The 27,150-nt window shown below is 38.7% G+C and overlaps 3 protein-coding genes across 6 annotated transcripts; 2 read left to right on the top strand and 1 right to left on the bottom strand.

The window, feature by feature from the left end:
• Positions 1–1,117: 1,117 nt before the first annotated feature.
• rab34a (RAB34, member RAS oncogene family a) lies at positions 1,118–11,243 on the top strand. Of its 4 annotated transcripts, XR_009240893.1 has the most exons (13): positions 1,118–1,288; positions 2,521–2,630; positions 3,445–3,536; positions 3,641–3,709; positions 4,209–4,310; positions 5,265–5,329; positions 5,459–5,510; positions 5,607–5,688; positions 6,320–6,410; positions 7,126–7,233; positions 7,332–7,428; positions 10,541–10,649; positions 11,132–11,243. XR_009240893.1 is itself a non-coding variant. In XM_058633836.1 (12 exons), exons 2-11 carry the CDS (start codon positions 2,556–2,558, stop codon positions 7,400–7,402), a joined length of 807 nt encoding a protein of 268 aa, XP_058489819.1. In that variant the 5' UTR covers positions 1,118–1,288; positions 2,521–2,555; the 3' UTR covers positions 7,403–7,428; positions 10,541–11,137. The 4 variants fall into 4 exon arrangements, 3 of the variants coding, with proteins under 3 accessions (XP_058489819.1, XP_058489818.1, XP_058489820.1); XM_058633836.1 differs by having other exon boundaries at positions 10,541–11,137; XM_058633835.1 differs by lacking the exons at positions 10,541–10,649; positions 11,132–11,243 and having other exon boundaries at positions 1,119–1,288; positions 7,332–10,402.
• Positions 11,244–11,319: 76 nt separating this feature from the next.
• On the bottom strand, positions 11,320–13,741 carry zgc:174895 (uncharacterized protein LOC100126024 homolog). The gene is made up of 5 exons (XM_058633838.1): positions 13,501–13,741; positions 13,315–13,408; positions 12,672–12,818; positions 11,553–11,648; positions 11,320–11,462 (listed from the first exon to the last, which is right to left on the bottom strand). Exons 1-5 carry the CDS (start codon positions 13,621–13,623, stop codon positions 11,320–11,322), a joined length of 603 nt encoding a protein of 200 aa, XP_058489821.1. The 5' UTR covers positions 13,624–13,741.
• Positions 13,332–26,234, top strand: proca1 (protein interacting with cyclin A1). Its single transcript, XM_058633834.1, has 5 exons — positions 13,332–13,411; positions 22,005–22,678; positions 23,176–23,308; positions 24,176–24,310; positions 24,431–26,234. Exons 2-5 carry the CDS (start codon positions 22,186–22,188, stop codon positions 26,055–26,057), a joined length of 2,388 nt encoding a protein of 795 aa, XP_058489817.1. The 5' UTR covers positions 13,332–13,411; positions 22,005–22,185; the 3' UTR covers positions 26,058–26,234.
• Positions 26,235–27,150: the final 916 nt, after the last annotated feature.

The following is a 27,150-nucleotide window of genomic DNA, read 5'->3' as shown; positions in this document are numbered from 1 at the left end:
ATCAATAAATGTGACGGTCCATAAAAACAAACAATCAAAAGTATGTGTACATATATATATATATATACGTATATACATATATATACACGTGTAAATGTGTGTCTATATATGTATTAATATATACGTATATGTACTATATATACTGTATATAGGTATATATGTATACATACATATATATGTATATTTGCAAAATAAAATTTGGTGTATCAGTAATAACAAACTTTGTATTTTATCTCTTTAAAATATTGGGTCAAGTCATTCGACAAATGACAGATTTGAGGTTTTATCGCATTGTTAAAAAACATTCTGGAAATAAAGTTGTATTTCCTGCTGGTTAGGGTGTTTTTTTTGCAAAGCTAACGGCCATAACTGCAGTGTAATATGTGTCACATGTTAAAGTGACAACTGTTTTTGTTTCTAGGAGCTCTGTGTGTGTGTGTTTCAGTACAGTGTGAATTAAAGAAAGTGTTTCAAATCACACAAGGATTTATTCCCCTTTTTTGCCCAATATTAATAAATATCCAGTTTATTTACTGCAAACGTGTTCATAAAGTAAATAAAGTTCAGAGAAATTGCCATTGTTTGTAAAATAGTAGGGTTTTTCCGCCCAAAACACATTTGATCCCTAAGATTATTAAAATGATACACTTTTTACAGTGCATCTGTGTCCAGAACAGATTTATGACGGTGGCTCCCCCTGCAGTCCAAATATTGTAACTACAGTCACTGTTTTGCCTTAAGTTTGAAACAAACAAATATTGAGGAAAGAGCATTTAAATGCAGATTTAGATTCAGAAATTCTGACTTTAATGTCTCAGAAATTCTGACTTTTTTTTCCTCAGAATTCTGGATTATTTTTCTCAGAAATTCTGACTTTTTTACCCTCAGAATTGATGCTGTTTTATTACTTTTTTCTTTCTTACATGTGGCCCTAATACTCTTCCGTAGATTCACAAACGTTCAGAACCTGTTTTTTTTATTAAAATCCCTGGTCAGGATCACCTGCAATACCTCTAAAGCCCACCAGAGGACCCTTTTTTGGGGGACACACGTAGTCCCCCCCCCCCCCTATTTCCGGTTGTTCCTCATTTCCTCCAGCAGGGGGCTGAAGCAGAGAGCGAGAGGGAGAAAAAAAGCCCATGGAACAGGGAGAAGATCCACGGAGCAACGACGAAGACGACTTCCGTGAATTCTTTTTCGTCATTCTGTGGTCGCGACACACACACACACACCGTGGTTACCGTGGAAACAGGAAAACGAGGCGTGAAAAGTGGCAGAAGAGAAGAAGGTGAGACGATGTTTGTGGTTTTATTTCACTTAAAAAACAACAACAACAAATAGAAAATGTGTGCAACGCGTTTATTTAAATTGCTTTTTAAAAGTCCACGTGTGCGTATACGTTATTTACCAAAATGGACACACGAACAAGAGCAAAACTAGTTTTTAGTTTTAAAAGCTTAAAAAAATGTGAATTCGGCTGGTAAATTGTGTCTAAAATGGTGTCTTTTCTTCTTCAGCAGAAGCTCAGATTGACTAAAGCAGTAAACGGATTAAAGTAACTGTCTCTCTCTGTGTTTGAGCTCACGTAACTTAGCTAAAAGTTCGTTTTTCCATTATGACACTGTTGGTTTGAGTGTCTCTGCCTTAGTGTCTCCATATGAAACACACAAACGTGTTTTTAGTGAGAAGAAAATCATAGAAATAATGCATTCACTTTTTCTCCTGAACCTCTTAACCCTAAAACCAAGTCTTAACCCTGGAAAAATCCCTTTAAACTGACAAAATGTCGTCACAAAGATAGTTTTGAACGTTTGTTGGACTTCACAACGACATAAATACAAGTGCACACGACTTCAGAGGACATTACGTTGACTTAGGAGACTTAATCTTAACCATATCTACTACTGTTTTAACTCGAGCATTAATTAATCCAGTGCGTATCCATATGAGACTTGTATGCTTGTAAGTAGTAAATCATTACACTTTTCAGTAAATAAAAGATACCAGAAGACATCAGCAGTGATCACAAACAGCTATTTGTATTCAAATATTTAGTCCATATTGAAATAAATGGACTTATGTCGCACATTTTGCCAACTTGTGTAATTTAGATTATCATTAAAATTAGCGTTTAATTGGGTTTCCTGTGACGATGCTGTTCCTCAGGGACACAAATGTGGAGAAAAGTCAGTGAAACATAAACCTGAACATTTTCTTAGGGGGCGCTATAGAGCCCTTCAGCAACTGGTAACAAGAGTTTTTATGCACGGTAACCCTCTCAAAAATGACCACAAAGCCACGGATATAATGATAATCTGAAGGATAACAATAGGTTTCGACATTATTGATCCCACACTGGGGAGATAAATTTGTTACAACAGCAAGTTTGGGTGCAGATGAATACTACACGGATATAAAATAAGATGTATGTAAAAGTACAATAACAATACTGTAAGTGAATCATGGAACAATGCAAAAAAGTGTTTTCTGGATTTACTTTCGCTCTCTTTCTTTCTTCAGCTCTGACCTCTGATAAACATTTAAACGGCGGCTTCATGTCACTCCGAGTTTCATCCATGAGTGTTCTTCCTCCTGTGCGAAGAGACCGGATCATCGCTCAGCTTCCTCCGGTAAATATCATCTGTGACGTAAACGTCATGCGTGTTCACAGTCCAGTCCACAGCTGCACTCACACTCAAGTGCGTTCACATGCTTGTTAAAGTCTTAGTCAGACTAACATACCTGGATTATGAGATTCACAGTCTGATTACTCCTGCATGTATACAATTTTGGCGCTTTTCCACTGTACAGTTATAGCACAGCACGGCTTGCCTCTACTCGGCTGTAAAAGTGAGCAGGGTCAACTTCCGGGACGTGGTTTTCTGCGGGACACAAACGCACAAACTCGTGACTAGTAAAGCAGTGGTTTTGTGTATGTGTATCATTAGAATCAGTCAATTTAAAAAGATTTGTTCACAGAATCGTTCAGTTCTTCCTTGGAATGTCCTCCTTGGTCTTTGACCCAAAAGTAGGAGACAATGTGTAAAGTGCGGCGCCTGCGTCTTTCTTCGGAAGACTTGGCAACCAAAAAGGCCACGCTCCGTCTAAAATGTATCACGAATAACAAGTACAGCAGGCACAAGACATACGAAACCAGGGCATTGTCTAGCTCACCGCTCACCGTTTGTTTTTCTGTCACTTAATGGAGCGCAACAGGAAACTGACAACTTTCGTACTAGCTTATAGAAGAGATACAGCGCCACCTACTGAGGTGGAGTCAGACATACACGACCAATAAATCGATATTCTCCACGTGAATACTTGGACTCTACCAGTTGACCGATTGTCTGTCTTAGTCAGACTATGGCCTCAGCTTGATTAACCTGTGCATGTTAATGACCTCTTTTTCTTCTTCTCCTTCTTCTTCTTCTTCTTCTTCTTCAGTGTTTCAGGAAAGAAGCTGCCCTCCACACTAAAAATGACTTTAACAACAAAGTGAGAACAGCCTGTCAGGAGCAGCGCACCGGCACCGTGGGGTGACTTTATTTAAAGACACAGATTATAAAGGATTTTCTTCTTTTATTTTTCGTTTATTTCATGCTACGTACTCACGCATTCCTTCCTGTTTTGTTCCTGTCAGCAGATTTAAAATCTCTAAGGTCATCGTTGTGGGCGACCTGGCCGTCGGGAAAACCTGTCTCATCAACAGGTAAAACACAAACACATTCATTGAAGCGTAGAGCGCATGTTAAAGGGCAGTTCTTGGAAATTCTACAAGGAAAAATGACTTCCTTTTTTTATAAAAAAAAAGTTAATGTGGCAGCTACGGCCCCTGTTTTTGGTATTGTATTTTCATTTTGTCTCCACTAATGTACTACGACATTTGTGGAATGACATAAAAGGTGTATTTAATTTTATTACTCCTGTTAACACTGTAAAATAACATTGGTCAGACTGCCGGCCGCTAACTGGCCAGAGTCCCGTCACAGGAAGAGATGTCCCACACAGAAATCAAGCGGAACAGCGCCGAACTGTAGATCACTTAAAACTACTTAACAATCCTTACAATGTGGGTTAATCTCCAACAACTACCAGGGAAACCTCTATATTTAACAGGAGTCTTTTAAAGTGGATTGGTGTATTTAGGGACAGCTCGCAAAAAAGACCGGAATGCCACAGTAACTGATCGACATTTGTTTGTGTTTCAGATTTTGCAAAGATGTTTTTGATAAAAACTACAAGGCCACGATTGGCGTGGACTTTGAGATGGAGCGGTTCGAGGTGTTGGGTGTTCCCTTCAGTCTACAGCTGTGAGTCCAATTCATTCGGTAACAATGGCTAACCCTACGTCTCAACGGAGGCATGGTGAAATCAACAATGACTTCACTGCCAGTTCGGACATCCGATGTCTGACGTAAATTGAATAGAGGAGTGTAAACCTCTGCCGTGGCCAAAGTCAGTTTGTTTTTTACCAGAATATAGCACATCTGTTTGGCACTGAATCAATGGCAATGGCAATAAATCGCAATTTGAAAAGATGCGATTAGCAAATCGCAAAACATTTTGGTTTTTAATTTCGAGAATATTTTATCCTTTTTTTCTTGCATATTGTTAAAAATGTATGCCAGGTTGTCCGTTATTTTTTCGAGTGTTTCAAATTTTCATGTATTTTTATTTTTAGTGTATTGTAAACAATGTTAACTAAAATACTCACACTAACACCCCTACGGACAAAAATGTCTTAATTGAAACCCATTCAAATACATATTTAACATGACAAAAGCTTTGCGATTTAGGGGTTAAAAACCATTAATGTTTGATGAATGTATGATGAGGACTGATGTTGGTTTGAAACATAAACACGTTTTGGTGCTCTAGGTCTGTTAACGTAACCTTTTAGAATCTGTAAAAAGTGTAATGGTTAGATTTTGGGGAGAAAAATTATACTTTTTCATTCGTTTTCATCCCAAAGTTAGTGTAGTACTTTTAGTGGTTTGCTCATTTTAAAAGTATAAAACAGTAAATACATTTTTAACAACTTAACACTAAATCGCAAATCAAACGAGTTTGAGCTGGGCCTTTTGATAAAGATGTGAAATAAAAGTTAAATAGGAAATAAAATGGATGAGAAAAATCACAGTTAAGAGAACAGTTTCTGATACGGAGTTGGTTGAAATAAAACTAATAATTTTGGTCAAATTATTTTTTTTTACTAATTACTATTTTGTGATTATTTGACCTTATTTTCACATTTTCACACACAGGTGGGACACTGCAGGTCAAGAGAGGTTCAAGTGCATCGCATCTACATATTACAGAGGAGCCCAGAGTGAGACATTTTTATGTTTCATTGCGTAAACTAATAAAAACCGTGTACTTACAAACTAATTTTTTATTTATTTCCACATCATTTAATTCATTGTTTCCACTGATGAAACATTTCATTAACTTCCTCCAGTTGTGATCATCGCGTTTGACGTAAATGACGTTGCCTCTTTGAGTCATGTGCGGTGAGTTGACTTTTTTAAGATCGCTGTGTTTAAACCCTCACAGGAGGATAAATGTATTATTTATTTTAAAAACATTGCTCGTTTTTCCATCTGCAGGCAGTGGCTGGAAGACGCGTTGAAAGAGAACGACCCCACAGCTGTTCAGCTGTTCCTCGTCGGCACAAAGAAAGACCTGAGTGTATGTGTACTTTTATGTTTTTTGGACACTATAAATTGAACATAGGTGTGAGTGTGAGAGTGAATGGTTGTTTGTCTCCACGTGTGTGGCCCTGCGATAGACTGGCGAACTTTCCAGGGTGTACCCCGCCTATCGCCCTATGTCAGCTGAGATTGGCACAGCACCCCCCGCGAACCTCTGGTGGAGGAAGTAAATTTTGAAACTTTAAGTTAATTTTGGAACTATAAGTAGATTTTGGAATTATAAGTAAAATTTGGAAATAAGTAGAATTTTAAACTATATGTAGAATTTGAAACTACAAGTAGAATTTGGAATTATAAGTACAATGTGGATTTAGTAGAATTTGAAACGGAGAGCATTTGTATGCAGTTTTCACCTCATTCATCACTTCATTGCCTAATGCCAGAATTCTTTTTTTATTTAAAATCGTGTCCTTTTCCAGTTTCTACTCTGAACACACACTTTTTACTGGCGTTTCATGTGAATCATTTGGATTGTTGCCCACGGTGTGAAGCATTTGTGTCCAGACTCAAACCTCAGGAATGTGCTTTCTCGTCCTTTCGTTGACCTCCAGTCCACCAGTAAAATCTGTCTCTGGTTTTGTCTGTCTCTCTGTCTCTGTGTGTCTCAGTCTCCGGCTCAGTATTCTCAGATGGAACAGGACGCTCTCAGAATGGCACAGGAGATCAGCGCAGAGTACTGGGCCGTGTCGTCACTCACAGGTCAAAGTTTTGGATTTTTAAAGCTGAAGTTTGTAGCTTCTGGTTGAGTGTTGCTCTCACTATTCTGCCGACAGAGGGAGTATCTGTGTGTATACAGCAGCAGAGCAGGGGCAGGCGGAGACAAGAGTCAAGTGTTGGTTTATTCTTTCATTTTTCAGTCGTGAGCCAATACTATATTTTTTAATACACTGCCTGGCCAAAAAAATAATCTGGTCATTCATTGTATTCAGGTAGTCAGCTGACCTCATTCTTTGGGCACATAATGTTGCTGAACCTAGACCTGACCAACTGCAGCAACCCCTTACCTATTTGCTTAGTTAAATCCAGGTGGTGACTTTTTTTTGGCCAGGCAGTGTAATTTCTATTCAAAGGGTGGAAAATCTTGATTCTCTTGCTCTTTTATTTTAAATAATTAAACTCCTAGGTTTATTTATATTATGTATTTGTTTTGTTTGTTTTTATTTTCCTGTTTATAAATAAAAAAAGAAGTGAATAGTGGGGAAAAAAATTCTGTTCATTTTGTTATGTTGTTCATTTCTGAATTTAGATTTAAAGGTGTATTATTATTATTATTATTGTTGTTATTTAAATCCAAGATTTAACTTTTTTTTGTCTTAGCTTCAACATATTTTTAAAAGTCACACCTGTTTTAGTCTCTATCTACACTCCAGTCATTTTCATACAGTCCCTTACTTTCTATTTTTTTTCGCTGCAGGGGAAAATGTGAAAGAGTTCTTCTTCCGTGTGGCATCGCTGGCGTTTGAGATCAATGTTCTGGCCGAGTTGGAGAAAAGTGGCTCGAGGCAAATTGGAGACGTCGTCAGTGAGTCACCCCGTAACCACGGAAACAAACAAACAAAAAAAACACCCTCAAGAGTTGTTAATGCCCTCTAACAACTCTGTTCCCACTTCTGTTTTTAGGAATTAACAGCAATTCAAACAACCTGTATGCCACGTCCAAGAAGAAGAAGCAGCACGACTGCTGCCAGTGAGGACGAGAGCACAAGGTTCATGAAAGGTACGGACTGAGAATGTGACTGAGCTCAGTGGAGGGATTTCTGTGGTCAGAAAGTTTCACTTCCTTGAGGTCTTTTTAAATTCAGTTTTTTTCCCCCGTGGACGTGGACTGAGTTTTCCCCTCCGTGGGATGTGGATTCCTGTGGTCGTGTGTGGAATTACAGAGTTGACACAGAAATAACCACCTCTCTCCTGAGATGCCAAAGAAAGAGTGTGGATGTTTTTTTTAATACGGTTAATATACTGTAAACTGCCTATAGTCACATACTGCAGTATTTTGTTGAACCCAACCTTAGCTCCCAGTATTTTATGCCCATAATTTTCATCTCAAGCTCCAAAAAGATATGATGGGGTCACAGCGTGGACAGTTCGCCAGACCATTCACTCTCACACTCACGCCTAAGGTCCATTTAGAGCAGGGGTGTCAAACTCATTTTAGTTCAGAGGCCACAAATGGCACAATTTGATCTCAAGTGGGCCAGACCAGTAAAATAATAGTATAATAATCTATGAACAACAAGAACTCAAATTTTGTTCCCATGTGCTTTACATTTAATGAAGTATCTTTTTACAAAACGTGACATTTCTTGAGAGAAATTGAGTATGATTTCATCAATGTTATGCCTAAATTTACCGTTTTCCCTAGGGCTGAAACAATGACTCGATTATTAATCAATTACTAAATGAATTGTCAACTATTTTGATCATCGATTAATCGGTCTGAGTGTTTTTAAGCAATCAAAGCGTGATTTTTCAGCTTCTTAAATGTGAATATTCTTTGGTTTCTTTGCTCCATGTAACAAAGAAATCATTCAAACTGACTAATTTTTGTTTTTTTGGACAAGACGAGACATTTGAGATCGTCCTCCTTTCCAGGTTTGAGAAACACTGATCAGCGTTTTCTGACATTCCATGGACCGAACGCTGGATTACTTAATGAATCGAGAAAATGATTGACACACTAATTGTTTATAAAAATAATAACCCACGTCACACTGGATCTATAAAGGCACAACCATTTAGTCACAGGTATCTTGAAGTGAAAAATATAGTATTTCAGATCATATTTCAGATTTTAACAAATTCATGTGGGCCAGAGTGGACCCTCTGGTGGGCAGGTTCTGGCCCTCGGGCCTTACGTTTGACACCCCTGATTTAGAGTGTCCAATTTAACTAATCGCCGACCGAAACATATATATTCCATTCCAATATTCCATTTTCGGTTTTCGCCCGAAAGACTTTTAGCACCGAAACACCGACCGAAACGGGACGATGTGATGATGCATGGAGTCGGAGAAGTGCACAGCTGGGAGCGCTCCCAAATTACCACGTTCACATTTACATGAGGAGTAAATGTGTCACGTTTGAACAGTGGTTCCCAAACAGTGTCTGGACCCACAGATGTGTCGTGGCAGATTTTATTTTTGGATTTCTCCCAAACATTCAAATTTCCCCGATTTTCTCGATTTTGGAACTTAAGTATATTTTGGAACTATAAGTAAAATTTGGAACTTTAAGTATATTTGGAACTATAAGTAAAATTTTAAACTATAAGTAGATTTTGGAACTTTAAGTATATTTTGCAACTATAAGTAAAATGTGAAACTATAAGGAGATTTTGGAACTTAAAGCATATTTTGGAACCATAAGTAAAATTTGAAACCATAAGGAGATTTTAGAACTTTAAGTACATTTTAGAATCATCAAATTCAAGTTCAAACCTATTCATATTTCCCCAACTGTTTTTTTTTTTTCCAGTGGAAGTGGTGCATTTTACTGATTCAGAATTATATGAGGTATTTTACAGATGTTGGAGCTAAATTAGATTCTTCCTTATGCATTGTGCATATGTGTTATTGTTATTTCTATGTCTTTAAAAGTGTGGGAGAAAGTTTGGGAAAATTATGCACTAAAGCCCACGTGGTGAAAATATTGCCATCGACCCATGTGATGGGATAAGCGCTTGTCTGCTGGATACAAGCAAATGCTCCTCCTGGTCATTTTTAATCGTAATGCTAATCTTAATGACTTCACATTGGTTCTGTTCACAAAGACCAGAATAATCAACAACAAAAGTTACATGCTACAGCTTTAAAAATGCTTTGGTCAGATTTTAACCGTTTTCGTAGTTTTAGCTTCTCTCGGCCGCCATGTTGGAATTTTACAGAAGCTGCTGACGTATTGCGTAAAACCGGCCTCTTGTGCGATGGGGGAAAAAACTGTTTATGCTAAGGTCCCTTATTTAAGGACTAAGGTCTCAAATCTGTGGCTTTCTAGTCAATATTATGGGGCCCATCGCACAAGATGGAGTTTTAATATAGTTAACTATAATAATAGCTTGTTCCGTAACAGTTTCTTTCATTTTTTTTGACCAAGTTAGAAATCTTAGATTAAAGTCAGAATTACTTTAATCTCAACATTCTGACTTTCTAAGAATTCTGGCTTTAATATCAGAATTCTGACTTTGATCTAAGAATTCTTAGAAATTGGCCATTGGTTTGAACACAGTATAACGTGACATAATCATAAGAGCCCAAAAGATTGTGGAGTTGGACCTGAAAATGTATTTTCCACTGCCAAAGTGTTATTGAAGAAATAAGAATGTGCAGCAGTTTAAGAGTTATAAAGGGAAAAAGTTGTTGAGGCTGAAACATATCAGTCACTGCTGTAATTATTTAAACTTTTAAAAACTAGGCTATTTTTCCTATTTGCTGGCTTAAATCCAAGTGTTGACATTTTATTTTATTGTTGTCAGACAGTGTACGAGCGTTTTCACCTTGAGCTTGAATTGAATAATCAGTGTTGCTGCCGTAGTTTGTTTCACAGTTGTGTATTTTTCCGCATAGTATTACGATTTTTTACTAAGCAAAAAAAGTGTTTCAATACCAAGACAGAGGTTTGATTATAGATGTAGTTTTTTTAATTTAATAATAAATCCAGTGACTGAATATCAATAATACCTTTTTTTTTCAAATCAAAAACACTGTATATTAATGTTTTATTTCCATGTTTTTGTTTAAACTGTCATATAAATATATTAAAGAGAGGAAAAAGAAAATATATATGCATTTCTTTTCTATGTTCAAGTCATTTTGTGTTTTTTGTCTTGCCAGCCTCCCGCCACAAGGGGGAGTGTCGCTCTTGCCAAATATCACCAGAGTTCTGTAAGAATGAGTGAATGAACTTGGGTGTTAGTTTCATTCAAAAATCAACAAGTAAAATGTAAGTGAATTTATGGAAGAGTATTTAAAAAAAATGAAAAAAAAGCATCACAAATTTTGAGAGTGAAGTCAGAATTCTGAAGTCTAAAGTCTAATCTAATATAAGAATTCTTATTTTCTTAGAATTCTGAATTAAATCTCAGAATCCTGACTTTCATATCAGAATTCTGACTGGTTTAGATTTCTGACTTTAATCTCAAAAATGTTACCAATCTCAAAATTCTAACTTTAATATCAGAATTCTGACTAATCTCAACATTCTGACATTAATTTTAGAATACTGACTTTAATCTCAAAATTCTGACTTTCTTAGATTTCTATTTTTATTTATTTATTTATGACTTTAATCTCAAAATTCTGACTTTCTTAGATTTCTGTTTTTATTTATTTATGACTTTAATCTCAGAATTCTGACTATAATCTCAAAATTCTGACTTTAATCGTAGAATTCTGACACCAATCCCCACCATTTTGTACCTTAAGGTGTCTTGAAGTGGAATTTTCTGGTCTGTGAAGGCCCCTGTATTCCTCTAAAGTGCTTGTAAGATGGTGGGGTGAGCACTGGAATCCTCCGTTTGTTGCAATCTGCCATCCTACCATTAGATGTCACTAATTCTTACACACTGGAACTTTAACGACTAAGAACGTTATATTTTACAGGATTTGCACATTCAGCAGTTGAAGCTTTTGAAAGACTCGAGCTGTTTTCGATCCACTTGGCTCTGCAGTTCTTTGGGGATGCAGTGGGACACCCTGTAGTTGTCTTTGATCCACTTCCCTCCCGTGGTGTTTTCGACGGCCACGGCTGCAACACCTCCAGGAAACAGAGCGAGCCGCGTTTTATGTTTTCAGCATCCGGGGTGTGAATAAATCAGCAGGTGACAGCAGAGATGGTGAAACTGACCTACAACAGTGGCTCCCAGCTGCTCCACCAGCTCGATCGCCGCCTTCATCGTTCCCCCCGTCTCGATCCATTGGTCCACGAGCAACACTCTCACTCCTGTGACATGGAGAGAAACGTTTAACCTCGCCAACGTGTGCACACATGATGACAGTATCGTTTGAGGACATGGGGACATAAACGATACTGTTAATACTTCATAATAATGCTTTATTTGACCCTTAGTGCTCACGCAGCACGGATCTGTGATTATAGGTGAATCTCAGAATTTAATCTCACTTTAATCTCAAAATTCGGACTTTTATATCAGAATTATGACTTTCTTAGATTTCTAACTTTAATCTAAGAATTCCTACCTTAGATTTCTGACTTTAATCTCAGAATTCTGACTTTAATCTCAAAGTTCACCAGTTATAGGTCACATGTACAGGCTTTAAAATTGCGGGATGCTTTTGGTCGTCTTATACATATGTGTGTGTATATATATGTATATACATATATATGTATATACATACATATATGTATATATATATGTGTGTGTATATATATATATATATAATAAAAATGTTTAAGCTTTAAAGAATAAAGTCGTATAATTACAATTACAACATTATTCTCGATCACTTTCGAGCTTTTACCACATGAGATGTACTCAGATTCAAGGATGGTTTAGCTGTAACCTCCTTAATCCGTCACTAGGGGGCATTGTGCAACAGTGGAAACTGAAGAGGTTTTGCTGATTCATTGCAGTTTTGTTCTGGTAGTTTTAAATAATCACAGCTAAACCAGAGCTTTGATTCCAGTGGCTCAGTTACTGCTTTTCTTTGGTTTAAATTGTTTATAGACTAATAACAAAAAAAACTAAATGATCCACCGCTGCCTCCATCACTCACTTCGAATGTCTTATTTTGTCAATTCGGCTTTTAAAATCCTTCATTCAGATTTACCTCAGTGACACAAACTGGCCACACGAGGCAGCAGTAGACCAGGAGCTCCGGTGTCCTTGTGTGTCCCCACAAGGACTTTGGTGTGGGAGAGTGAGTGGTTTAAAAACCTCGGTTGTGGGAAACATTTGTCTGCTAGTGACAGATATTTAAGATGAAAGACTGCTGCGGGATGAACCTGGTTTCAGAACATCCAGTCTCGTCTCCATGGTCTTCTCTCGACCTGTGTAGTCAGAGTAGTTTTGGCTTTGAGTCGCGACACACAGGTGACCTGCTTTACGGATCGCCAAGAAACCTTTTCCCAGACTCGTGGCAGCAGACGCTCCTGAAAAACACACATCAGAAATATTCATTTTAGGTCTGAAACTCACAAATTTGTTGAATATTCAATTCAGTTGTTTCAAAATATCCGAAAATGTGGATTGTTTTTGTCCACAAACCAAAATCATTTAATTGCCTAAGTGATTTTCTAAATTGTACGGTTGTGACAAAGTAACATTAGGGAACCTTTAGAGAATGTTCTCTAAAAGTTGTATAAAGGCTGTGACAAAGTACCGTTAGGGGAACCTTTAGTGAACGTTCTCTAAAGGTTGTATGAACCATGTTAAACAGTGTCTGTTCTAAACACTAAAACAGAGTTTTTACTGTTTGTCTCTTTAAGTGCCTCACACACACACACACACACACCCCTCAGTCCTGACTGAAGTCCAGGACTAAGGGTTAGGTTTCCAGAGCTGCCTCCTAAAATAAAGTCGGTGAGACACACAGTGACACAGTGACTGCTCTCTAACTATCATTTATTTGCACTTTTGTTTCCTCACCGAGGATGAATCCCATCGCATCTATCCCGGCAACCAGGTCAACAGTGTCGCTGGAGAACGGACTGAGAAGGTCAGCGACGCAGTCTGCCAGAGCCTGGTGAGCACAAACAGAGCAAAACAAAAACACAACTCACGACATGTGTGTATTTCTGCAGCCACACATGAACTTTAACAGTGGGAAGATACCTGGGAGTTACAGTAGAGTCTGGACGGATCCAGCCAAGCAAACGCTGGTCCCTTTGTGTTTGGCGCCATGAGGGAAAGGTACCACCCTTTATGTCTGTGTGCAGGAACGGCCAATACGTCCATCTGATCACACCACTCTGGTCTGTACTGTTTGAGGGGTGAACGACCTGCTCTGCGAATGAGAGAGCGAGAGAGAGAGAGGGAGGCACATATCAGGTTCCAGCAGGGAGAAGAACGGTGGGTGGGAAGAAGCTGTTAATAAAAGTGATTTTTTTTGGGGGGGGGGGGGGGGGGTCTATTTTTATGAGATTTTTTTGGGGGAGATGGGTCTTTTTTTACAAGATTTTTTTTCACAGTCTGTTTTTATGTTATGAGGGGGGTCTGTTTTTACGAGATTTTCTTTTTCGGGTCTGTTCTTAAGAGATTTTTTTTCTGGTCTGTTTTACCGGAAAAAAAATTTCGGGTCTGTTCTTAAGAGATTTTTTTTTCCGGGTCTATTCCTGCAAGATTTTTTTGGGTCTGTTTTTCCAGAAAATTTTTTCCGGGGTCTGTTCTTACAAGATTTTTTTTCGGGTCTGATTTTAAGAATTTTTTTTTTCCGGGTCTATTCCTGCAAGATTTTTTTTGGGTCTGTTTTATGAAAAACAAATTTCGGGGTCTGTTCTTACCAGATTTTTTTCTGGGTCTGTTCTTACGAGAATTTTTTTCACGGTCTGTTTTTATGTTATGAGGGGGGTCTGTTTTTACGAGATTTTCTTTTTCGGGTCTGTTCTTAAGAGATTTTTTTTTCCGGGTCTATTCCTGCAAGATTTTTTTGGGTCTGTTTTTCCGGAAAAAAAATTTCGGGGTCTGTTCTTACAAGATTTTTTTTCGGGTCTGATTTTAAGAATTTTTTTTTTCCGGGTCTATTCCTGCAAGATTTTCTTTGGGTCTGTTTTATGAAAAACAAATTTCGGGGTCTGTTCTTACAAGATTTTTTTTTCTGGGTCTGTTCTTACGAGAATTTTTTTCACGGTCTGTTTTTATGTTATTAGGGGGTCTGTTTTTACGAGATTTTTTTTTTCGGGTCTGTTCTTACGAGATTTTTTTTTTTTGGGGGGGGGGGTCTGTTTTTACAAAAAAAAATTCAGGGTCTGAGATTTTACTACAGTAGATTCTTTGGGGGGGTAATCTGTAATCTACATAATCTTTTGCCCATTATAAAAGTATAACATTTCAGTCATCAATTTAAATAAAAGAATGTTAAATTTGAACAAACGGCTAACATGATATGACAGTGTATTTTGTACATTTTTGAAGGTGAATGTTTTGATGTATGGATCGTTGAAATTGGCAGATAATTTTAATAATCATAATGAGAAGAAGAAGAAGCAGAGTGGAAGCATGGACACACTCATTCAAAGAGTGATTAAATAAAATGTAGAGCAGGACAACAAGATAAAAGTTAAACACATTTTCACCCCCCACATATTAAACATCTAAACAGTTCCATTCGTGTTATAAAGACCCTGTGAAAATGTCTTCTTTGTCCTCAGGTGTTTATTAAAACCAGAGGACGCTCACTGTCTCTGCTGTCTCAGATGACACTAATGAAACATAAAAACCGTGACCTCACTGTACGTCTCCAGCTCTCAGACTGCAAACACGACCTCCATTATTAAACAAACTGGAAAGTGAAATTCCACCCCAGTCTTTTTACAACAGCGTCAAACAGCTCTCGCCTGTGTTCGCGTTTCTGTCAACACCAACTCCACTTTCTCACACTTTAGACTCTGAACCCGGTGAACTGACTCAGACGCTTTTTTCTACTATTAACTAGGACTGCAAACAGTCATGATAGGGCCCTTGCGTCCCCACGCAAGTCTGGTAGTGCAGCAGTTCCCTGACCTTACTGTTTCCCTCACTCAATAGTCAGACTTTTATTCGATCGATCGTATTTTTTATGTCGGTATGACGAACGCATTTACGTAGGGTGCAAATCACTCAAATTCTAAATGGCCGACTTCCTGTTGAGTTGAAGCCATGGTTATGGTCGACTTTTTTGTTCGTCTTGGTCTATAACATCTTCCCACCAAGTTTCGGGAAATTCGATGAACTTAATGTATGCCGAATTTATGGGGCACTTCCAGTTTTGTGGCGAATGATCAAAATTCGCCAAAACACTGAGGGTGGCCGTTTTGAGCGCCCTTTTTGATTTTTCACCTTTAGTGTGTCTAGTACAACTTGGCGTGTTTTTTGCGTCAGTACGACAAACACGCTTGGACAAGATTGCTTGTTTACGTAAATTGCCAAAATTCAAAATGGCCGACTTCCTATTGAGTTGAGGCCATGGCTACAGTCGACTTTTTTGTTCATCTTGGTCTATAACATCTTCCCACCAAGTTTTGGGAAATTCGGTTGAACTGAATTTTACCTCTGTTTTCACCTTAGGGGGCGCTATAGAAAATGACCCTCAAAAATGACCGCAAAGCCACGGATATAATAATAATCTGAAGGATTAACAATAGGTTCCTTGCACAATTTCGTGCCAGGAGCTGTTTGTTTGGGCCCCTGATATTCGTGGCTTGGGCCCTAATTACTATTAAAAAATCCATTTATTTTTCCCTTGCAAACAAGCATTGGTGACGTGAAATTGTCAAAACTCACTTTTCACCCAAAATGTATTCATTGGCCACGGGCTACCAAAGGTCATGAACTCTTTTCTCAGTCACCTGCAAAACATTTGTGCACATTTTGTCCAAAAGTATTTAAAAGAGAAGAAAGAAAGAATATTGACATTAAGAAATGTCAGTACTGTACTGTATCTTAAAACCCGCTTTTACTCTTTGGCCTTTGACCAAAGTCAGACCTGTTTTTATATTTTTCAGAGGTATTTTTTATCATCTTATTTTTTGTTTTTAGGTCTTTTGTTTTTAAGTGCTTTATAAATAAAGTTGGATTGGACTGAAAAAAACACAATCAAAATAAACGGATAGAGGGGAGGAATCAGCATTTTCGCTTGAGCCACGTTGAAATCTACAGAAAATCATGTCAAAAATATTGATAATATTTAAAAACTTAAATATGAATGATAATTCCAAACACTTTTGACCTGTGTTTGGTCAGACTATAGATATAGAAAACATAAATAAATGTAACTGAATCCCTGACCAATATTCAGGGGTTGACACTGTTGGTGGTGGTGATGGAGTATGGTGGCCACACGGGGGCAGTGTAAACAAACTATGATTTGAACATCATGCAGACTTTTTACCGCCTAATAACAAAAACTAATGTAAAACCCCCCACATTGAATCTGTGGTTTTGTGCTGAGCAGCTGCCACAAAATAGTCTTTTTTCAGAGATTATGTTTGAAAAGAAAATGTTGAGACTTGAATTTCATGTGTGGACAGAACTGCTGTCATATTTTATATTGTTACATATTTTATCCATTCTCTTTTTTTTTATTTTTATAGTTGAATCATTAGTTATAGATTTGCATTTGTAGACTAGTGCATTGTTTATGGGGTGTTTTCTTTTAATAAGAAGATGATTGGCCAGATTTTCTTCCCGATTCGGTCCTCTCTGACAATCGTTCTGATTTTAGGCTGATTTGAACAGATTATCTGTCCAAATTATATCACAGTGTAAAGGATTAAATTTTAACGTCATCTTCCCAGGTTTCAAATAAGTCGTCTGAAATTGGTGAATTGGCGTGGAATATTGGAAGTGGGAGGGGCTAAAAATAGAGCAAAAAATAAAAAATAAATTGTATTAGGCCATGTGGTGCCAGATTTTTTGGGGTCTGTTTTCACAAGATTTTTTTCGGGGTATTATTCTTCTAAAAAAAATGTTCAGGGTCTGTTTTTACGTGATGTTTTTTTGGGGGTCTGATTTTACGAGATTTTTTGGGGGTCTGTTTTTACGAGATTTCTTTTTCGGGGTCTGATTTTACGAGATTTTTTTGGGGGGTCTGTTTTTACGAGATTTTTTTGTGGTGTCTTGTTTTTAAGAGATTTTTTTCTGGGGTCTTGTTTTTATGAGATTTGTTTGTTGTTTAAGTTGTTTAATCTCATAAAAAAAGAGCCTTTTTAAAAATTATTTTAGGTTTATTCCTGTCTGTCTCACGCTGCAGGAGTCAATAAAGTACACATCACATGAAGAGTCACCTTTCTGCTTTTGCTGCTGTGTTAGTTGATGAACAGCAGGATTAACCTCCTCCTCCTTCACCGCCTCTCTCATAGAAGTGGTCGAATGTTGCCTCTGGTGATTTTACATCATTTCTCTCCGCCTTCCTACAATCCGATTTCAGTGCCTTGAGGAGGCTGGACCTCAGAGTAAAGACCAGCCATGTGACAAAAACCCTGGGCTGATTAAAAGACGAGGAAACAGAAGCAGAGCTGCGGCATTGTTTTCTCCACCCAAACAATCTGACAAAGGTCAGAACTGAATCTGATTCTGTGCTAACCAGCTGTCTCTTTTTAATAAAATAGCCTCAGCAGAACATTTTGATGTAGAAATTGTTCAAATCGGCTGAAAATTGTAGCAGGAGGTGAAAGCAATAGCCGGGATTTGCTGACTTAGCATTTCTGGCATTTTTGACCACCCACTGCTTCCACATTTCTGATCAAAGTCAGACAAGAGTTCCTCTCATTTTCATACGGGGAAAATTCAACTCCTACAACTTTGGTCGTTTCACTGTTCTGATTGTTAAAATCAGCTGAATTACAGTATTTGGAAGTACCCATGGAAACAAAAAATGAATAATAGGGAATTGAATACTCTTATACTACTCAATTTCATCATTTTTGGTGGGTAACTTCTCCCACAGTTCAGATCTTATTATGCTTGATGCAGCGATCGAAATTGGAATTGTGACCCCATTGGCTTTCCATTCAATTGGTGTCGCATTAACATCACTACTGATGTCACTACTTTTTTTTTTACGTTTTTTAACGTTTTTTACATTGCTCCCTGAACACAGCACCAATGTGAACTCTCATTTTTGGATTTTTTGGGGTCTGTTTTCACAAGATTTTTTTTTGGGGGTCTGTTTTTACGAGATTTTTTGGGGGTCTGTTTTTACGAGATTTTTTTTTCGGGGTCTGATTTTACGAGATTTTTTGGGGGTCTGTTTTTACGAGATTTTTTTTCGGGGTCTGATTTTCCGAGATTTTTTTGGGGTCTGTTTTTACCAGATTTTTTGGGGGTCTGTTTTTACAAGATTTTTTTTCCGGGGTCTGATTTTACGAGATTTCTTGGGGGTCTGTTTTTACGAGATTTTTTTCCGGGGTCTGATTTTATGAGATTTTATTGGGGGGGTCTGTATTTACAAACTATTTCCTAATGTATGAAGATCATATAAATAACTTTGAATGGTATGAAACAATATATGGTATTATCAATATAAATAGTTTGAAATCGTGTAAACAGGAAAACAATAGGTGGCTCAGCAATTGAGACTGAGAAATCAAATATCTGCCAATATATAAAAAACTATAGTCTTCAATCAGTCAGCATTTCCGCCATGTTTTGCTTGCTAACAGCTCCTACAGTTCAGATCAAAATCAGATGATCAGGAGAGAAACACGTGGAATTGTACCAAGAATGAACCTAAACATTTTGTTTAAATTGACTAAAAAATGTAGAAGGCGAGAGCTACTAAAAATATTTAACACGAGAAAACAATAGTTTTCTAGGTATAGATTCTGAAATAATTACCACTGGCTCAGTGTCATACTAATGAGTTGGTGACTGGTTAGTGTGTATCAGGTGTTGATTGATTTGTTCGCTTCATTACTGGAATGAGATTTGTGTGAGTCGTCTCTCGGCCTTTGGCTCGGTCGCTCAGTCAGCGTGGTTCTCCACATTCCACACTGAGAGTAGGAGGAGGAGTTTTTTTTTTCTTTCCTGCGGCTAACCAATGTGATTTAGGTCATCGCCAAATTCTCTCTGCCCGTTCTGTGGCATCTGAACGATGTCCAATCTCCTGGGTCGGCAGAATCACCCCATGCCTGTTACCATGGGAAGCAGGGCGAGCCAGAACCTCCTCCTCCTCCATGCATGTTCCCGAAGTAAATCTCCTCTTTCAAGGGCTGTGTGTGTGTGTGTGAGGGGGGTTGGGAGGTAACTCGCGGTCATTCCTCTCTGCAGTGATGGAGGTTAATGTGACACACACACAGGTTTGTGCAGCTATTCTTCTCAGGACGCTGCATTGACTTCCGTTCATTTAAACAAAACCTTATCGCTAACCTTAACCATAACCAGTTAATAATAGTTAACCCTAAGCTTATCCTAACCTCAGTTCTCTGCCTCGTTATGTAGGACCAGGTTTTGGACTCCATGAGGACCTGTCAAGGTCAGTGTTTATGCCAGAAAAAAAACAATATTGATACAAACTAGGACCACTCATAGGCCTTGCCCCACGCAACTCGTCACATCCGATGACTGTGACAAATTTCATGTAGTGCTGTTTACGTTAAAGCTTTCAAAAAGTGGGGTTTTAAACTAGTTTTCCTGCCATTTTAATGTCAACTTTATCAGAGTGCTGAGGCCATGCCTTTTGACGTAGAGAAATTCCTTTGATAACTTTTAATCATTAACTTTTCTGGAACATATGGACCAAGTTTGACGCTGCTAGCTCAAACAAGCTAGGACAAGTCAGTTCAAATGCATAGACTAGCCATTTTGTTTTTCCAAAATGGCTGACTTCTGGGTGGGCGGAGCAAATGGAAGTACATTAGAAATTTGTTTGGAATCACCAGAGCAACGATTGTAAGTTTGGTTAAAATCGGAACACCTATGTGCGACTTAGACGCAATAGAAAAAATTATATTAAATAGATATGTATATATATATATACAGTATGTATAGAAATAGATAGATTAAATAGAAAAAAATATACATTTTGGCAATTTTGGCCACCTTCTCGTGTCAAAATTTCCAAAATATTCCTCAAGAAACTTTGGAGTAAGCCCGACACACTCACCAAATTTCCTGATCTGACGACTTTTAGCTGACCATAACCCGACTTCTGGGGGCGCTATATAGCCCTGGGGCTACGAACAGGTTTGTGCCCTATGCCACAATTGCATTTTTCCCTGACCTGACATCCATGCCAAATTTCAAGAGTTTTTATTCACGCTAACATTCATGCTCGGGCCTTAATTAAGTTATTATATGATGCTATTACTATTAAGGTTGACTCATACTTAAATTAGAGTACGAATTTCAAGTCATATGTGAAAACAAAGGCTCTAATGATTACAAGTTAATCACTAAACACTGGTTGTAGGTGATGAATTTCTCCTCAAAGGCAGGTGTGGATTTTGTCAACATTTTGTCGAGTGTCTCTCCTTACATCGCTGCTTATTATGGTTAAATATTGGACACAAAGGTTCATTATTGTCCTTTGCAGATATGAAGTCTTTGTCTATTTAGTTGTAAAATGTAAACTGTAAAAAAACAGTCAATCAAATAAAAAATTATTTAATTAGTATTTTAACTGCTCTTATATACAGTAAACACATTTACGTAAATCGTCAAAATTATATTATATTTTCTATCAGAAAATGACTATTGATACTTAAGTACAGTACACTTAAGATACTTTATACAAGACTGCTGATTGTATAGTGTCAAATTGTATAAATTATTGTTTTTATTACATTTTTAAACTAACATCCGTCCTCATCATACATTAATCCTTAATTTTCCATGTTTTTGTCATGATGCATCGAAAATAGTGATTTGAATGGGTTTCAATGAGGACATTTTTGTGCGTAAGGTGTGTTAGTGTGAGTATTTTAGTTAACATTTTTTATAGTAGACTAAAAACAAAAAAAATACATGAACTGCTCAACCTGGCATACATTTTTAACAATATGCATGGAATTAAAGGAATTAATCTCTGGATTAGTGTAGAATTGTATTATTTTTGGTATGAATTTAACACAAAAACAGTAGTGATCACACTTTACAATCGTGTTGACAAAAAGGTGAACCAATCATCAAGTAATCAGTCCAGTAAATAATAATTAACTAATGATTAGTTAACACACTGCAAAACCTGATGAGTTTATTTGCCACTGGTTACTACCATAAACAATTTATGGTCTGTATTTATATAGAGTTTTTCAGTTACAGTTTTCACCCATTCATACATCTTTCATACCCACAACCCCTTTAGTTGAAAGACAACTCACTCACTTCCATACACACTCACTCACTCACACACACGCACACACACACTCACGCACAGAGCCAGGAATTGAACCCACAACCTTCCAGTTGAGAGACAACTCGCAGTTCACTGATCCGCCATGGCTCAATCCTAACTCCTCACTTTATTAAGACTTTTACTTTGTACTTGAGTAATACTATAAATAATAATAATATAATAATTCTACCAAAGTAATTTTCTGGTAAAATACTTGTTACAAAAATAGTACATTTTACTCTTTTATTGGTTTTAATCCGAGTTGTGGTTCATTTTGGGTTTTAACGTTTAACTCTCATCCACGCAGTGCAAAAGTCCACTGTGACTCCTCCCACTGCTGTCATTGACCGTATCAATAATCGCACCACTCGAGCGTGGCTTTAAAAGTGGAAGGGCAGCCGCAGTCTCGAGCGCTGGGGGGAAAAGGTCCTTTGCGTGGAGCTGTCTCCGTTACGCGTGGTGCTGAAGACAGTGCCACTCTCCGCATCATGTGGTGCGTCCTCTTCGTCTTTCTGTCTTATCTGGACAGGAACCTGGTGAAGGGACACTTCGTGGACGCGGAGGTGCAGAGCAGAGACATGTTGTCCGCTCGCGGCGGCGGCACCTGGTGCGCAAAAGTGCCCGCCGCGGTGCGCGAGAACTCCCTGTACCAGGTGTCAGACGGAGCCGAGGTGGTGTCCTCTGTCCTCAGTCCCTCGGGAGTCTTGGTGGACTGCAGCGTCAGCGTGAACCACACGGAGGTGAAGGCGTTCATGCACGAGTGCAGGCTGGAGCTAGAGTTGGAGGAGGTGGTGGAGGAGGAGGAGGTGGCGCGTTTTACGCGCATGAATGAAGCCAAAAGAATGTGTCGCGAGCTCCATGAGAGGAAACAAGAGTCTGGTGATGAGGACAAGGTTTTAAAAAGATCCAGGAGAGGCTTCACATATCCTGGGACACTGTGGTGTGGAGCTGGGAACATGGCTGACCACTATGAGCAGCTGGGTATGACCAGTCACACTTTCAATACGTTTATGTATGTTACCACATTAGAGGAAATGTAGTGGAGTATATGTAAAAGTACACAATTTATTTAGGAAATGTAGTAAAAGTACACAATTTAAATTTAGTGGAGTAAAAGTACACAATTTATTAATAAAATATAGCAAAAATACACTATTTTCAAAATGTAGTAAAAGTACACAATTTAAATTTAGTGGAGTAAAAGTACACAAATTATTTAGGAAATGTAGTAAAAGTACACACATTATTTAGGAAATGTAGTAAAAGTACACACTTTATTTAGGAAATGTAGGGAAAGTTTTATTCTGAAGAGCGTTCCATGAACACATGCAGAACAGAAAGACGGAGAACTTCATGAGAATGAAGAGAATCGTGGCTTTTGTGCAGATATGGAGGAACAGAAACAAGTCTTTGTGTGTGTGTGTGTAGTATTTAACAAAGGTTTGACCTCCGTGACCTCTGTGACCTCATGTTTGCAGGAGAATTTGCAGAGACGGACAGCTGCTGTCGGACGCACGATCACTGTCCTCACGTCATCCACGCCTTCTCCTCCAAATACGGCTACGCCAACTTCAAGTGGCACTCCATCTGTCACTGTGACTGTGACACAGAGTGAGTCCAACATAACTGAACTAGTCCTAAATTAATAATCCCTTCATCCAAACCATTTATTTAACAGATTATTAGATCATGAGTGGTTTCAGAATATAATGATTTTTAGAGTCATTCCAAAGCCTTTTGGTCCAGATACAGCTGCGACTGATGGTGGTAGGGCAAGTTGTTTTTTCAACTGGAAGGTTGTGGGTTCAGTTCCTGGCCCTGCTCATCTATATGTGTCCTTGAGTTAAAAATAAACAATTTAATTAGGAAGTGTAGTAAAAGTACACACTTTATTTAGGAAATATAGTAAAAGTACACAATTTATTTACGAAATGCAGTAAAAGTACAATTTTTTTTAGGAAAATGTAGTAAAAGTACACAATATATTGAGGAAGTACACATTTTATGCAGGAAATGTAGCAATAGTACACAATTTATGTAGGAAATGTAGTAAAAGTACACACTTTATTTATTTATTTACATTTTTTAAATCTAGTACAAGTACACTATATTTTAGGAAATGTAGTAAATAATACACTATTTAGGAAATGTAGTAAAAGTACACCATTTATTTACAAAATGTAGTAAAAGTACACAATCTATTTACGAAAATTAGTAAAAGTAAAACATTTATATAAAATTTATATAAAAAAGTAAAATGTTTTTAGGAAATGTAGTAAAAGTACAATTTGTTTAGGATATGTAGTAAAAGTACACATTTCTTTAGGAAATGTAGTAAAAGTAAAAATTCTTTAGGAAATGTAGTAAAAGTACACACTTTATCTAGGAAAATAAAGTCTGTAGTCCAGTCTTAGTCAGAAACTACAGACTGAGCAGTTCATGGTTTCATCGTCTTTTCTCTTCTCGGTCAAACCGCAGGTTGAAATCTTGTCTGAGGAAAGTTAATGACACGTCCTCCAGAGTCGTGGGTCAGGCGTTCTTCAACGTTATCAGTGTGCCGTGCTTTGAGTTAATCTATGAAGAGCAGTGTGCAGAGCGGCACTGGTACGGCCTGTGAGTATGCGCACACCCACAAGATCAACGTTTAAGAAGCTTTGCGACATATTTCTGCGTTCAAATTGCCTCACTAATCCTCCCATTCATTCTCTGCCTCTCTCTCTCCTTCTTACATAGGTGTAAGCGATATGAGAAGCTCCCCATTGCTGTGATAAAAGAGGCGGTGCCCTACGACTACGGCGGTATTGATGTCATTGACGAGCTGACATTGGCTCCTCCCACCAAGAAGAGCAAGGAGGAGGAAGAGGAGAAACCTGAGAGCACAACTCAGTCCACGGTGTCAGGCCACGAAGAGCCTTCGCTCACCAACGTTGTCACGGCGGCCGAGGACTTCATCAAAGTCCTCGCCACCGTCTCCACCTCCCAAAGCTCCTCCTCCGCCGACTCGGACAAAGGCGAGGCGCAGAGCTCCGAGAAGAAGAAGAAGAAGAAGAACACGGGGGGGAAGAAGAAGAAGAAGAAGAAAACCAAGAAGCAAAAAGGAAAAGGGAGGAAGAGGAAGCAGAAAGCTGAGGCGGGCTCTAAAACTGAGGAGGGCGCTGCGGTTTCGCCCACTGGTGGCAAATCAGGGGAAGTGATCGCTCTGAGTAACTTCATCAACGAGTCGCACAGACACGACCAGTCGAGTAGAAACGAAAACAGAGTTGCTGACAGTGAATATGAGCTCAGAGGAAAAGACGAGCCCTACAATGAAGTCATGAAAGATGAACCAGCCAAGGACAAGGATACCGCTCCTGTTACGTCGCCTGCGATTGTCCAGAAGAAGCCGACTGTGACGGACACTGATGCGCCGACAGAGGAAACCACGCCTTCTACTTCAACAAACATGGCAATGGTTCCTCTTAAAGGACAAATAAAAGAAGGGCTGAGGAAGGGAAGGAGAAAGAAGCACGAGAAAGTTCCGATTCTTTCTCCTGAGGGGCTTGTAACGAACACAACAGACAACTCGGGCGGTATGTCTGCCCCCACCGTCGTTACCATAACGACGACGACACAGCCCGAGCAACAAAGCCTTGAAAAAGGACCCATCAGTGCTGGAATCCTGGAAGTCAAAAGGAACAGGTCAAAGGAGAGAGGAGGCAGAGAGGGGAGGAAAAAAAGGAGGAGAGGTGGCACCATTGTGGCCACCAGCCCCGAACATTCCTCTGCGGGCGATCTGAAAGTGATTCCTCTCAACGGTGCTCCAGACGTCACCCCGGTTTCTCACCGGCTGGACACTCACGCCGCAGCTTTGAACTCTTCCTTTAGTGTTTTGGAAAGGCCAAAAGAGAGAGGAGTCAAACGGAGGAAAACAAAGGTGCCTCTTTCAGAAGAATCTTACGATAACATTGCGCCGTTTATTGAAACAACTCCCGACTCCAGTGGTGGCCCGAACGTCAACGAAACATCTGCTGCGATCAGTCACCTGCCCTTCATAACGGTTCACCCTACAGTTCATGTGAAGCGTCACCGGCACACATTCAGACAGCAGAGGAAGTCGAAAAAGAAAGTGGCCTCAGCGGCGGCGGCCGCTCCCCTCAGCAACGGAGCTGCTGTCCTGGCACAAACTGAACGCACACCACTGACATTCACGGCCGCGCAATCCAAAGTCACTGCCGCCGAAGAGCTCAGTCCGCGGAGGTTTGAGACAACTACGTCAGCGTCTCCCGACATGAGCCCGATTCAGCTTTCCATCGAGAGGGTGAAGGCACAATTTAACAGGAAGAAGAGGAGGAAAGCTGCGATGTTCTTCAGGCAACAGTGAGCCTCGCCCGCAGCTACAGAAAGAGCTCCTGAATGAGCTAAATTACACATTTAAATAAATGAAATAGAGTCTTTGGTTCAGCATTTCAATCTCAGACATTTACGATTTTTCAATTGTATTGTGAGAATCACTTAATTCTGCATGTCTAATAAAAAATTCCAAGTGATTGTAAATATATATCGCACAGTGTTTGTGTTTGTGTGTGTGGTGATAACGAAGGAAAATCATTTAGGCTAACTTCTGATTCACAGTCACATTGTTAAAATATGATTCATTAAAGCTAACATTTGATGTCTCACGTTCAAAACTACAAGATCTGGCCTAATTAGCTTTTAGCATGTCGTCATAACAACAGCAACAAAATAAACTGTGCTAATTAAACAAACTATTGTGTACGTTCATAGTATGTTCGAGTAGCAGTTTCCAGTCTTTAAGCTAAGCTAACTTAAATGTTAAACGGTAGCTTCACATTCAGTTGCTCCTGTTTTCAGGAGCCTTACATTTAGCGTGACATCAGTTTTTGTGCTAATTAAACAAATTAGATCTGACGTTTAAACTACTGAGCCATGAACGTAATGGTAGATACGGTATGTTTTGTTAGACAAAGTGAGTCAAGTAGTTTCCAGTCTATCAGCTAAGCTAACTTAACTGTTAGCATTAGGTTCATTTGGTGCATTCCATTTACATCAGAAGTCAGAACTTGGGCGACGTCACGTCCAAGTTGACTACGTTCCAGGTTAGAAGTCGTTAAAAAACCCCACCATGAACGCATACTGTATATCTCAGGCTAGCCAATGTTAGCAATACCAGTTTAGCAACACACCTATGGAGCTAGAACAGTGACAGTAAACTGAGGTATTGAAAATAAATATAAATATTGGTATTGAAACAACAAGTTTTGTCACTGAAAAAATTGTTTTATTTCATTTTGATATTTTTATACATTATGATGTTCTCAGTTCTCCTAAGATCTGAGCTGCTTCCAATAAAGCTGTTCAACTTAACTCATCTCTGACTCCAGAAACTCCACCCTTGGTCGGCTCACCTAATAATCAAATCTCCGCAACAATAATGACTTAATGACCCTCACTTG

The sequence above is a fragment of the Solea solea genome, chromosome 7, assembly GCF_958295425.1.
Source record: "Solea solea chromosome 7, fSolSol10.1, whole genome shotgun sequence".
Taxonomy (NCBI): Eukaryota; Metazoa; Chordata; class Actinopteri; order Pleuronectiformes; family Soleidae; genus Solea; species Solea solea.
The sequence above is the reverse complement of the archived record's forward strand: the minus strand, read 5'-3'. Positions and strand labels throughout refer to the sequence as shown.